Here is a 12,456-nt window from a genome sequence, read left to right as displayed (position 1 = left end):
CGACCTGAAACGTCAGCTTTCCTGCTCCTCTGATGCTGCCTGGCCTGCTATGTTCCTCCAGCCCCACATCTTATTATTTCTTGTTATTCCCATAGTCTGCTATTACACATAACCCATTGTTAGCCACTAAATGTCCCCATTAGCAGCTACTCATTCTCCTGGGTTGATTGGTATCCAATCCTTTGTCTGTCCAAATGTTCTTCTCCATCTTTGGGCTGTACCCCCACCTATCATTTACTCATAACTCCACCCTCCCTTCTGCATATAAACCGACATTTTCCTAGCTGCCATCAGTTGGGAGGAAGGGTCACTGGACCCTGAAACGTTAGCTCGGATTTCTCTCCTCGGATGCTGCTGAGCTTTTCCAGCAATTTATGGAGTGGTCTCACCAAGGCCTTGAGTAATTGCAGCCCAGGGTCGCAAGTGGATGGCTAACTGCTGTCTCACTATGTCCCTTACTGTTCCTTCTGCCAAAATGCATCGCCTCTCACCTCTCTGTATCAAACTTCAGTTGTCACATGTCTGCCCACTCTTTCTGTACCCTGTCGTAGCTGATCAGCGCCAGCCTCGCTGTTTGCGACCCCTCAAAGTCTAACTATCAGGCTGAATAGCCTGGGGCTATTTTCCCTGGAGCATTGGAGGCTGAGGGGTGACCTTATAGAGGCTTATAAAATCATGAGGGGCATGGGTAGGGTCAATAGCCAAGGTCTTTTCCCCAGGGTCAGGGAGTCCAAAACTAGAGGGCATAGGTTTAAGGTGAGAGGGACAAGATTCAAAACGTAGAGGGTGGTGTGTGTGTGTGAAATGAGCTGCCAGAGGAAGTGGTGGAGGCCTGGTACAATTATAGTTAAAAGACCTGGATGGGTACATGGATAAGGAAGGGTTTAGAGGGATATGGGCTGAATGCTGGCAAACGGGACTAGTTCAGTTTGGGGAAACTGGGCGGCATGGACGAGTTGGGCTGAAGGGTCTGTTTCCGTGCTGTATGGCTCTTATCATCAGCTCTCAGTCTCCACGTGAGAAACCTTCGTTGGGTGGCTTGACAAACAGGTCGGGCCTACGCTCCTGTTCGAGTTTTAAAGAATGTGAGGTGATGTTATTGAAACATTATGACTTTGAGGGGGCGCAGAGTAGAGGCTGGAAGGAGGTTGCCTCGGTGAAGCGACTCAAAACAAGGGGACAAAAGTTTCAAAGTAAAGTGTTGTACTCTAGGAGGATACCCCACCCCCTGCCCGAGGGTCTTTAAGATTTGGAATTCTCAACTCTAGTTGGACGGATTTTTAATTGAGAAGTGGGGCGTGTTGGGGAAACGGGTCATGAGGAATCGATGTTGTAGCTGGCCCAGTCACATTGTGATTGAATGGCGTACCCCTTGCCTTTGTGTGGCAGGAGGTATATTGGGTGGGCACACCGTTCCTCAGGGTAGATCGTAGACACTTGGGTTGGGGGGGGGAGTTGGTATTTGAGTGGATCTCTGATATCACCATCAACTTACATAATTCCTTCACCCCCTTCGGTTACAGAGCCTCTGTACCAAACGTACCGGGAGACGGTGATCAAAAAGGAAATTAAGCGACAGACCCTAATGCGAGACTCCAGCAAGACCAGCGATGATTACATGTACGAGAGCATACCCCTTGCCCTGGATAGCGACTCCACTCCCCTCCAAGCCCCGGGCCTGCAGCCTCCTGGGAATTCCCTGTGGCAGAATCTGAACGTGGTGCGGCAGAGTGGGATTCTGAATGAGCTGAGCCAGAGGGAATGTCGGCTCCAAGAGGTGAGGGGAGGATGTTCTCGTTCAAACACGATCTGCTGTGTTATCGCGTGCGGAGAGGGGGATGGGGAAGTCTGGGGCACGGTGGGGAGTATCCCTGACCCTGAGCCACAAACTCCAGGGCCTTGGGTCACCCTTCATGGCACAGCTCAACAAACTAGTATTGGAATTAGGAACAAGAGCAGGCCATTCGGCCCCTTGTGGCCCCCTATTCCATTTCTCTGCTATTCGGTGGCTGATCCAATCGAGTGTTCATGTCCACTTCACTGCCTATCCCCCTTCAATTTCTCCCTTTCCCTCCATCATACCCTCCGAGGAACACATATCAGGCACAAATCCATAGGTGGTAACTGGAAGCCCAGATCTTAGCTGGCAGCTGGCTATTGGACTACAAGGTGCCTCGCGCCAATGCTGTGCGGCCACGTCTGAGTTTTTATTTATTTACTGTCGCACACCTTGATATTTTGTGCCATTTTGAGTTACAACGAGGATAGAAATAAATTACTTTAAGAGTTCATTCCCTGTTCAAAGTGGGCTCTGGAGCACGGCTTCAGGCCTACTGCAGGGTGCTCTGGGCCTCGAGGAGTGGTCGCTCCGGGAACAGGAACGCTAACAGCACAATGCCGTGGGAGATCCCGGCTCTGTTACCGCCGCCATCTTGCCAACACCACCAAGATTCCAGGCTCCGGGCCTACTTGCCAAGTGTCCCTGGTCCGAGCACCGTGTCCACTGGGAGTCCAGGCTCCAGGCATCGCTGTCAGGAGACACCACTGTAGGCACCGCCAATGCCAAGATTCCAGACTCCAGGCTTATCACTGCCGGGACTCCCCACTTCGGGCCTACCGTTGTCCAGTGCCCTCCATCGCCTGCCAGGAATCCAGGCTCTGGGCCTACCACTGCCTGGTGTTCAGGCTGGGTTGGCCAGCCATCGTCATAAATGAACCTTTTCAGAGAATTTCCCTCCCAAGCCTCTGCCGGGCATTGGAGCCGACTCATGAGGAGGTCCCATTGGCAATAGCCATTCTGGGAAGGCGTCCTCGTGCCCGACCTCGGGTTTCCTGGCCTAGGATAAGGAATGGAGCGGGACCACTGGAGAAACCAGAAGCCCATTCTCCATATCGAGTGAACATCTAATGGGCATTTCTCCGAGAGTTTAGTTCGTAAGAGAACAAACCAGTCACGTAATGATGTTCTGAAGAGTTTAATCCCTCCTCAGCTCACCAGCTTTTCCTCTGAGATCATTTGTACCATCTACAATTTCTAGCCACCCACCCCCCCATTCCAGAGGCTTGAACGCACCATTCTGACTGAGAGGTCCATCGTAGCACTGAGGGGGCATAGCACTGTCAAAGGGTGCCAGAAATGACCCTAAAATGAGAGCCCTTCTGGTTGATGAGGTGGATGGGGAAGATCCCAAGGCCATTATTTTTGGAAGAGGAGGGGCATAGGGAGTTATCCTGTGACCCCTGGGCCGATAGTTAGCTCCTGAGCGATGTGGCGACTTGTTTTCTTCTCGGACCTGAGAATAAATGAGCTGTCAGTGGGATCTTGCTGTGCACCAACAGCCCATGACGTTTCCTCCATCGCAAGGGCTGATGGGTACTTCAGTGGGATGTTCTCAGACTGTGAAAGGCGCTATGTAAAGGCAAGATTGGTGTACAACTTTCTTGTTGAGCTGTGTTTGTTTTTAAGTCCGTAACCTTAATAACGATGAGAATATGATCAAAGATCTTTGGACATGAGAGTGCTTATTGACAGAGAGTAAGGTTTGAAGGTCAACAGTGAAGACAAGTTTCTTTTTAACAAGGATTTACTGTAGTTTACAGTTTATTATGACTCTTGTGTCTGATGAATGACTACTTTGTTAATGAAGGTTAGGCATTTGGGATTAAAAAGTTCCGAATTGAAATGAGAGTTTTTGAGACGATCCTTAAAAGATGACATTTCATGCGAGAGAAAAAAAGCTGGAAACCAGTGTCTCTCATCCTCTCTCAGATTTTCATCGACCTATTCATTAACCAAAATCTTGTTTCTGCCGTCCCAGTTTCCCTCACAGATTCTGGTGTCCCCGATATTTTATAATGGAAATTTTCCATGTAAACAGGTCATGCTGTAATTGCGCCCTCCCGCCAGCGGAGGCCCTGCCGTGCTGCCAGCGAGAGAAAGATGGCGCGGCATATTTATTTTATAGCTGGGGAGGAGGGGAATTTACTGTAGGGTTATCTTAAGTTTGGATAAGGTGAGGTGTGAAGTGGAGTCAGTTCAGGTAGAACGTGGATGGGCTGAATGGCCCTTTTCTGTTCTGGATATCAACCTTTAAAATTGGAGGCTGCACTTCATTGGTCATTGCTGACCCCTCACACCTGGTTCCCAGTCTGGCAACAGGAACATGGAACTGTACAGCAGAGCAACAGGCCCTTCGGCCCACCATGTTGTGCCAAACCTGACGCCAAATTAAATTAATCCCTTCTAACCGTCCTTGGTCCATATTCCTCCCGTTCCTTCTTTATTCAGGTGCTTATCGAAAAGTCCATTAAACACCCCTATCGTATCTGCCTCTACCACCATCCTTGACAGAGCTTTGATTTTTAAAATTCTCATCACACCTCACCCCCCCCCATTCTGTATCCTCTTGTGGCCTACTCAGTATTCGGCCAATTCTGGTCTCTTGAGCATTCGTCAATTTTAATTGACAGTTGCCTGAGGCCCCAAACTCTGGAATTCCACCCCCCCCCCTTCCCTTATGGAAAGACTGTAATGTCTATCTTTTCAGCTTTATTCCTTATTTTCCTGACGTATACTGTGTACATCAGTAACGTGTAACATTTTTTCTTTATTTTCTCTTTTTTTTTTCTTTTGTACCTAGATACTTAACGTGATGCCATGTGTTGGCAACTTTATACACTTTTCACTGTACTCCTAATCTTGTGCAACTTGAGTTCACTTGACAATAAACCTAATTCTTTCGAGACTTTTCTTAAACCCAGCTCCTTGGACCAAACTTCTGTCATTCATGTCTGTTTGTTTGGTGTTGAGTGTTCCTGGAGCAGGCAATGGGGCATTTATTTTGAAATTATACTCATTTTGGGGTTCCGAAAAAAGAGAGGTGGTGTTAAAATGTACCAGATTCTTAGGGGACTTCGCAAGGTAGATGTGGAAAGGTTATTTCCCTCTTGTTGGAGAGTGTAGGAGTAGATATAATCTTAGAATCTAAAACAGAGATGAGGAGGAATTTCTTCTCTCAGATGGACTTCATTGCTAGAGGGACAGAATTTAAAAACAGGAAGGAAGCTGCAGCTGTATAGGGTGTTGGTGAGGCCACAACTGGAGTACTGTGTACAGTTTTGGTCTCCTTACTTGAGAAAGGATGGACTGGCACTGGAAGGGGTGCAGAGGAGGTTCACTAGGTTGACTCCAGAGGGGTGAGAGTTGGCTTGTGAGTGGACTGGGACTATACTCATTGGAATTTGGACAAATGAAGGGGGAGATCTTCTATAAAATTATGAAGGGAACAGATAAGATAGAAGCAGGGAAGTTGTTTCCAGGGAAGTTGGTGAGTGAAACTAGAACTAGGGGGCACAGCCTCAAAATAAGGGGGGAGCGGATTTAGGACGGAGTTGAGGAGGAACTTCTTCACCCAAAGGGTTGTGAATCTGTGGAATTCCCCACCCAGTGACGCATTTGAGGCTTCCGCATTGAAAGTTTTTTAAGGCAGAGATAGATTTTGGAATAGTAACGGGATTAAGGGTTATGGTGAGCAGGCGGTTAAGTGGAGCTGAGTCCATGAAAAGATCAGCCATGATCTTACAGAATGGCAGACCATGTTCCGGGAGCCCTGGCAGTCTACTCCTGCTCCTATTTCTTACGGTATGGATCCATGGAATTCTTTACCACACAGGCTCAGTTATTGAGTATATTCAAAGATTGAGACAGAGATTTTTAATTAGTAAGGGAATTGAGAGTTTTGGGGACCAAGGCAGGAAGTTGAAGATGATGTGGTCAGTCATGATCCCGTTGAAGTTGTGGGGCAGACTTGATGGGCTGAAAGGCCTACTTCATGTTCTAACATCTATGTTTTCTGGTCTAAAGGTGGGAGATTACGGTGAGATCGGCGACTCAGCGATTTGTGCTTTGTTGCAGAGTATGTTTGAGGTACTCACATCTGAGGCCTCCTACCTCCGCAGCCTGAACGTCCTCATCGAGCACTTCATGAACAGCAGGGACCTGAACGAGACCATCATCTTGCGAGACAAAAAGACTCTCTTCTCGTGTATTACCCGGGTGAAAGAAGTCAGCGAAAGGTACAGTACGGGCAACGGAGATATGGCCCCAGTCACCACAGGCAATACCTGCCCTAGCTGGTAGACCTCACTGAAGGGGGTGCGACATCGGAGGGTCCCTGGCAGCGTAGGTGCCCAAGGAGAAGCCTCATATGCAGCAACTAGTCGGGATCAGAGAAGAGCTACCTGGAGAGATTGGCAAGGGCAGGTTTGGTCATGGCTTCTGAAAGAGAATTGGCTAAGTATCTGAGGGGAGCTTTTGCAGTGTTGTAGGGCAAGATCCAAGGAGAGTGGGATCTGATGAGTTGTACTTGCAGAGTGGAAAACAAAGGTCCACTGGCCTCTTCCTTTGGTATAACTGTTCTGCGATTAGATAATACTCACCTGCGACCTTGCAGAATGGAGGAGAAAATGGCTTGGCTTGGCGTCTTGCCCTCTGAAGTCATGACCTCCCTAACTGGCTAATATTTCCTAACTGGCACCGTGGAGATTGCCAGCCAGCTCTAGATTTTGTGGGTTTTCTTAAAACAAAATGGAAGTCCCGGACACCAGTGGTACTCATACTCCCGCCTTAAGCGAGGCCTCAAATCTAGGCCCTGTCGCCTTGGTGATCAGTAGGCCCGTGCCAACTGCAAGTAACCTTAGAGCTGGCCAGATACTTGGAGAGGTAAATAGTAACCTGCAAGGAAGATGATTTTTTGCTCGTATCTTTTTTTTTTGTTTTTTAAAAAAAAAAAATAGTTTCCTGAAGGATCTTGAAGAGCGGATGGATGAGAGTATAAAGATAACTGACGTCTGCGACATTATTTATTTTCACGCCCAGCACAATTTCCAGGTGTACGTGGACTATGTGCGGAACCAGCTTTATCAGGAACAGAAGTACAGCCAACTGATGTAAGATATTGTTCCTGTCTCTGACTACGCAGATTGTTATTGTTAAGAAGATTCGCTCTGCATGTCATCCAAGTATTTTTTTTCCATCTTATGGATGGGATTATTGCCCCTTGAGAAGGCGGTGGTGAGCCGCCATCTTGAATTGCTGCAGCCCATGAGACTGTGGACATATTTTTAAGGTGAGAGGAGAAAGATTTTAAAAAAGACTTGAGGGGAAACTTTTCACACATAGAGTGGTTCATATGTGGAATGAACTTGGAGGAAGTGGTGGATGTGGGTACAGTTACAATATTTAAGACATTTGGACAAGTACATGAATAAGAAATGTTTGGAGGGTTATGGGCTATGGTTGGCATGGACTAGTTGGACCGAAGGGTCTGTTTCTGTGCTGGATGACTCGATGACTCTATATGGTCTAGGGACACCCACGTCAAGGAGTTAGGGAGGGAGTTCCAGGATTTTGGCCCAGCGACAGTGAAGGAATGGCCGATATGTTTCCAATTTGGGATGGGGGAGGAAGCGGCTTGGAGGGGAAATTATAGGGAGTGGCGTTCCCATTATCTGCTGCCCTCATCCTCCTAGATGGTAGAGGTCATGGGTCTGTGCATTACTAGACCAGTGACGTTACCATGACACCACCGTCTTTGGGAGAGAAAGCTGCCATCCTTACCTGGTTGGGCCTACACATGACTACAGCCTTGCAGCCAATGTGGTCAACTCCTACTGCCTTTTGGGTGAATAGGGGCGGGCAGTAAACACTGGCTGACACCCACATCCTGTGAACAATTTTTTTTCTTCGAAAAAGCAGCGAGGTGGGTTCGCATCGCTTCAGCTGTGCATGGGCCCGAAAGTGGCCCCAATTCTCCCTCTTTACCTACCTTGGTGGCCATCACCGTCTCTAAGATGTTTCCTTGGCGTCACTGTGGAGGAGCCTATGTCGAAGTCGCCAGTTGAATGCAGGCTGGTCGAGGGGCAGGTTCAGAGTGCGATGGTGCTCCCTGACGAGGGTCACTCCTCCTGGGGTTTGGGGTTGGTGTGGGGAGGGTGAGGGAGGGGAGGGTGGAGGCGATGGTACGATGACGTAACCCTCGCCCTGTCCCTCTCCACACAGGGAGGAAAACCCACAGTTCGCAGCTGTCGTCGTCCGTCTCCAAGAACAGCCGAGGTGCCAGAGGCTCCCCCTCATGTCCTTCCTGCTGCTGCCTTTCCAGCGAATTACACGCATCAAGATGCTGATCGAGGTAGGCGCAGGCCTGGGCGGGTGGGGGGGGGGGGGGGGGAGGCGCCTCCGACTCTGTGGGCCCCAGAGAGACGTTCAGCACCGGGGAAGGGCACAGAGTTCCCCCACACACCCCAGATTGGGGAGAGGGTGCAGGGGGTGGAGGATGTCAGGGGGTTTTGAGGGGGGGGGGGGGGGAAGGAGAGCAGGGGAGAGAGGGCCCAGAGGGTGGGGCCCAGAAACACCCCAGAGTGGGGGGAGAGTGCAGAAAGTGGAGGATGGGGTGAGGGGTTGGGGACATGGGGCAAGGGCGTGGGATAGAGGGCGAGGGGAAGAAGGGATGAGAGCCTGGAGGGTAGGGGAGAGATGGCCCAGAGGGTGGGCGTACAAAGACCTGTGGTGGGGGGGTGGTGAGAGAGGCCTAGAGGGTGGGAGCATAGGAAGGGTAAGGGAAGATGGAACCTGGGTGGGGGATCGAGGACCTGGAGGACGGGGACAGGGGAGAGACAGTTGTTGGGGGTGTTGTGGAGAGGGCCTGTCTAAGGATTGATCAAGTTGATCTTAATGGGTTGTGGTGTGTAACTCCCAGAGTCGGTGCTGACACTTGGCAAATGAGAGGGTGAGATAAAAGGGTAAAATCATAGGATCCCTACAGTGTGGAAGCAGGCCATTCAACCCATTGAGTCCACACTGACCCTCCGAAGATCATCCTACTCAGACACAGTCCCTACTCTATCCCTGTAACTCTGCGTTTCCCATGGCCAATCCACCCTAACCTGCACATCTTTGGACTGTGGGAGGAAACCGGAGCACCCAGAGGGAAACCCACGCAGACACAAGGAGAATGTGCAAACTCCACACAGACAGTCGCCCGAGGGTGGGATCCCTGGCACCGTGAGGCAGCAGCGCTAACCACTGAGCCGCGCCAAAACTTTGCGGTTGAGTGGGGGCTGGGGGGCTGAAATGGCTGAGCAACCCGGTCAGTTCGAGAGGCAATTTGGAAATGTTCAACAAAGAGTGACCTTGCCCAGTAACGGACACATCATGTGAAAGAATAACCTTTTTTCTAAAAAAAAATGTAGATTCGGATTATCCAGATTACCATCATTTCGCGTTGTGGTTTGTGGGATCATCCTATGCACAGAGTGGTTACTTTGTGTTTCCTCAGATTACAGCAGTGATTACACTCCAGAAGCAGGTCACGAAGCACATATATCTTGAGGTTGTGAAAGGCGCTATCCCAATGTAGCTTCTCTCTCCTTGTTTTTTAGTGTTGATCCAGGTTCTAAGATGCTTTTGTCTCCTTTAGAATATACTCCAAAGATCCGAAGTCGGGTCCGTCAATGAGGAAACTGCCTCTAAAGCACTGGGCCTCGTTTCCAAGGTAACGTTATGCATCAAAGCACCCACCCAGAACCACACTCGGCAGTTAGCGTCAGATAGGTCACAGACCAAAACCATCACTGTTTACCATTAACCAGGGACAGCACGGGGTTAGATACAGAGTAAAGCTCCCTCTACACTGTCCCCCATCAAACACTCCCAGGGACAGGGATAGCACGGGGTTAGATACAGAGTAAAGCTCATCTACCTAACACCCCTCACTCTAGTGGAGTGCCATTTGCTCTCAGTCAGATCACAAGTTGCATTTTGCTGGTGATGGTCTTCCCTGGGAGCCTGGCTGCTTTGAATCAGTTTTCCAGGGATGCCTCCCAGGCAGAGGGGAACTCTGTCCTGACCTATTTTCTTTCAGTTGCAACTTGCATCTATTTCCAGATCATTGAAGAATGCAACCGGGAAGTTGGGATAATGAAGCAAATGGAGGAAATGATCCACATCGGAAAGAAACTGGAATTTGACAAGCTGAAGGTGCTGCAATTTAAACAGATTTTTAAACTGTAAGCCTGCTCGCTGTGCCAGCTGGTGATTGGCAGATACTGAAGTTTGCAAAGACCGTTTTTGTTCCTATCCTTCAATATCAGAGCCTTGACCCTTCCTATCATTTTCCAGCTATACAAAAGCCTGGTTCGGCCACACCTGGAATATTGTGTCCAGTTCTGGTCGCCTCATTACAGGAAAGATGTGGAAGCGTTGGAAAAAGTGTAGAGGAGATTTACCAAGATGTTGCCTGGGATGGAGGGAAGGTCTTACGAGGAAAGGTTGAGAGACCTAGGGCTTTTCTCTTTAGAACGACGAAGGAGGAGAGGTGACTTGATAGAGGTATACAAAATGATCAGAGGTATAGATAGAGTGGACAGCCAGAGATTTTTTCCTAGGGTGGAGGTAGCTATTATGAGGGGGCATAGTTTTAAAGTGAGTGGAGGTAGATATAGGGGAGACGTCAGAGGTAGGTTCTTTACTCAGAGAGTGGTAGGGGCGTGGAATGCATTGCCGGAGAGGGTAGTGGAGTCGGCGTCTTGAGGGGCATTTAAGCGGCTGTTAGGCATATAAATGATAGTATAAGGTAGGGGTGGAGGTTAGATAGACCTTAGGATTAGGGTAAAAGTTCGGCACAACATTGTGGGCCGAAGGGCCTGTACTGTGTTATACTGTTCTATGTTCTATGTTCTAAACACCGTCTGATCAGACACCCGCATTGTTGCTGGGCAGTTCCTGTCATAAGAACATAAGAAATAGGAGCAGGAGTAGGCCATTTGGACCCTCGAGTCTGCACTGCCATTCAGTAAGATCATGGCTGATCTTTTCATGGACTCAGCTCCACTTATCTGCCCGTTCACCATAACCCATAATCTCTTTACTGTTCAAAAATCTATCTCTGCCTTAAAAACATACAATGATGTAGCCTCAATTGTGTCACTGGGCAGGGAATTCCACACATTCACAACCCTTTGGGTGAAGAGGTTCCTCCTCAGCTCACTCCTAAATCTGCTCCCCCCCCCTTGTTTTGAGTTGATGCCCCCTAATTCTAGTTTCACTCACCAGTGGAAGCAACCTCCCTGCTTCTATCTTATCCATTCCCTTCATAATTATATATGTTTCTGTAAGATCCCCTCTCATTCTTCTAATTCCAGTGAGTACAGTCTTAGTCTACTCAATCTCTCCTCATAAGCCGACCCCCTCAACTCTGGAATCAACCTGGTGAACCTCCTCTGCAACCCCTCCCAGTGCCAGTCCGTCCTTTCTCAAGTAAGGAGACCAAAACTGTACACAGTACTCCAGGTGTGGCCTCACCAACACCCTATACAGCTTGAAGCATAACCTCCCTGTTTTTACGCTCTATCCCTCTAGCAATGAGGGACAGTATTCCATTTACCTTCTTCATTACTTGCTGCATCTGCAAACCAACTTTTTGTGATTCATGCACGAGGACACCCAGGTCCCTCTGCACAGCAGCACGCTGCAACTTTTCCCCATTTAAATAATCGTCCAATAATTTTGACTGACAGAACAGCGGTATATTTCCAAGTCAGGATAGTGACTGGCTTGGAAGGGCAACTTGCAGGGGGCTGGTGTTCCCATGTATCTGCTGCCCTTGTCCTTCTAGATGAAAGTGGGTTTGGAAGGTGCTGTGTAAGGATCTTTGGTGAATTTCTGCAGTGCATCTTGTAGATAGTACACACTGCTGCTACTGAGCATCGGTGGCAAAGGGAAGACAGGCTGAGTCCTTCTTGCTGAGGGCCGAATGGCCTCCTATTTTGTTTCTGACCATTCTGCAAATCGGCAGATTTGAGACACTATCTAAAAGCAGGTGGTTGCAGTTGTAGGTTCCATTTTGATGGCGTTTCTCTCTCCCTTGGTCCCATTCCCCATTGTGTTTTTTTTCTCCCCCAGGCTATCCCCATCATCTCACAGCTCCGCCATCTTGAGAAGCAAGGGGAATTGTGGGAGATTGGCTCGAGGGGGAACCTGTTTGCGATGAAACCCAAGCTCACGCCTCTGTACCTCTTCCTCTTCAACGACCTTCTGCTCATCACCACTAAGAAAAGGTCAGTACCTCCGACCTTACCCAGACTCGCATCTAGACCCCGCCCCTGTCTTCTTTGAATGGGTCGGCATTGACGTGATGGGCCAAATGGCCTCCTCCTGTGCTATAAGCAATTCCAACAGGCTGTCCTTCAACCAGTGCCTCCTGGCCAGGCTGGGTAGAGGAACTGGAGATAAATTTGAGAGGTTTAGAGACACCTGACTGAGCCTCAAACATCCAGATACCATCCTCACCGTCACCACAACCCTACTCGAGATGATAATGACCAGTTGGCTCTTAGGTTTTACTGGGGCCAGGACACACAGACACACAGACACACAGACACACAGACACACAGACACAC

The 12,456-nt window shown here is 49.1% G+C and overlaps 1 protein-coding gene across 1 annotated transcript in view; it reads left to right on the top strand.

Annotated features, from left to right (window-relative positions):
* LOC109925324 (ephexin-1-like) overlaps positions 1–12,456 on the top strand; it is a 44,057-nt gene that overhangs the window by 24,941 nt on the left and 6,660 nt on the right. The window contains exons 6-12 of the mRNA XM_048620271.1: positions 1,524–1,777; positions 5,915–6,075; positions 6,796–6,948; positions 8,060–8,189; positions 9,477–9,551; positions 9,944–10,036; positions 11,960–12,114. Coding sequence (XP_048476228.1) covers positions 1,524–1,777; positions 5,915–6,075; positions 6,796–6,948; positions 8,060–8,189; positions 9,477–9,551; positions 9,944–10,036; positions 11,960–12,114 — 1,021 coding nt within the window. The remainder of the gene's footprint in view (positions 1–1,523; positions 1,778–5,914; positions 6,076–6,795; positions 6,949–8,059; positions 8,190–9,476; positions 9,552–9,943; positions 10,037–11,959; positions 12,115–12,456) is intronic.

The sequence above is a fragment of the Rhincodon typus genome, chromosome 45, assembly GCF_021869965.1.
Source record: "Rhincodon typus isolate 14 chromosome 45, sRhiTyp1.1, whole genome shotgun sequence".
Taxonomy (NCBI): domain Eukaryota; kingdom Metazoa; phylum Chordata; class Chondrichthyes; order Orectolobiformes; family Rhincodontidae; genus Rhincodon; species Rhincodon typus.
Note: the sequence above shows the minus strand (reverse complement) of the source record. Positions and strands in the feature narration are given on the sequence as shown.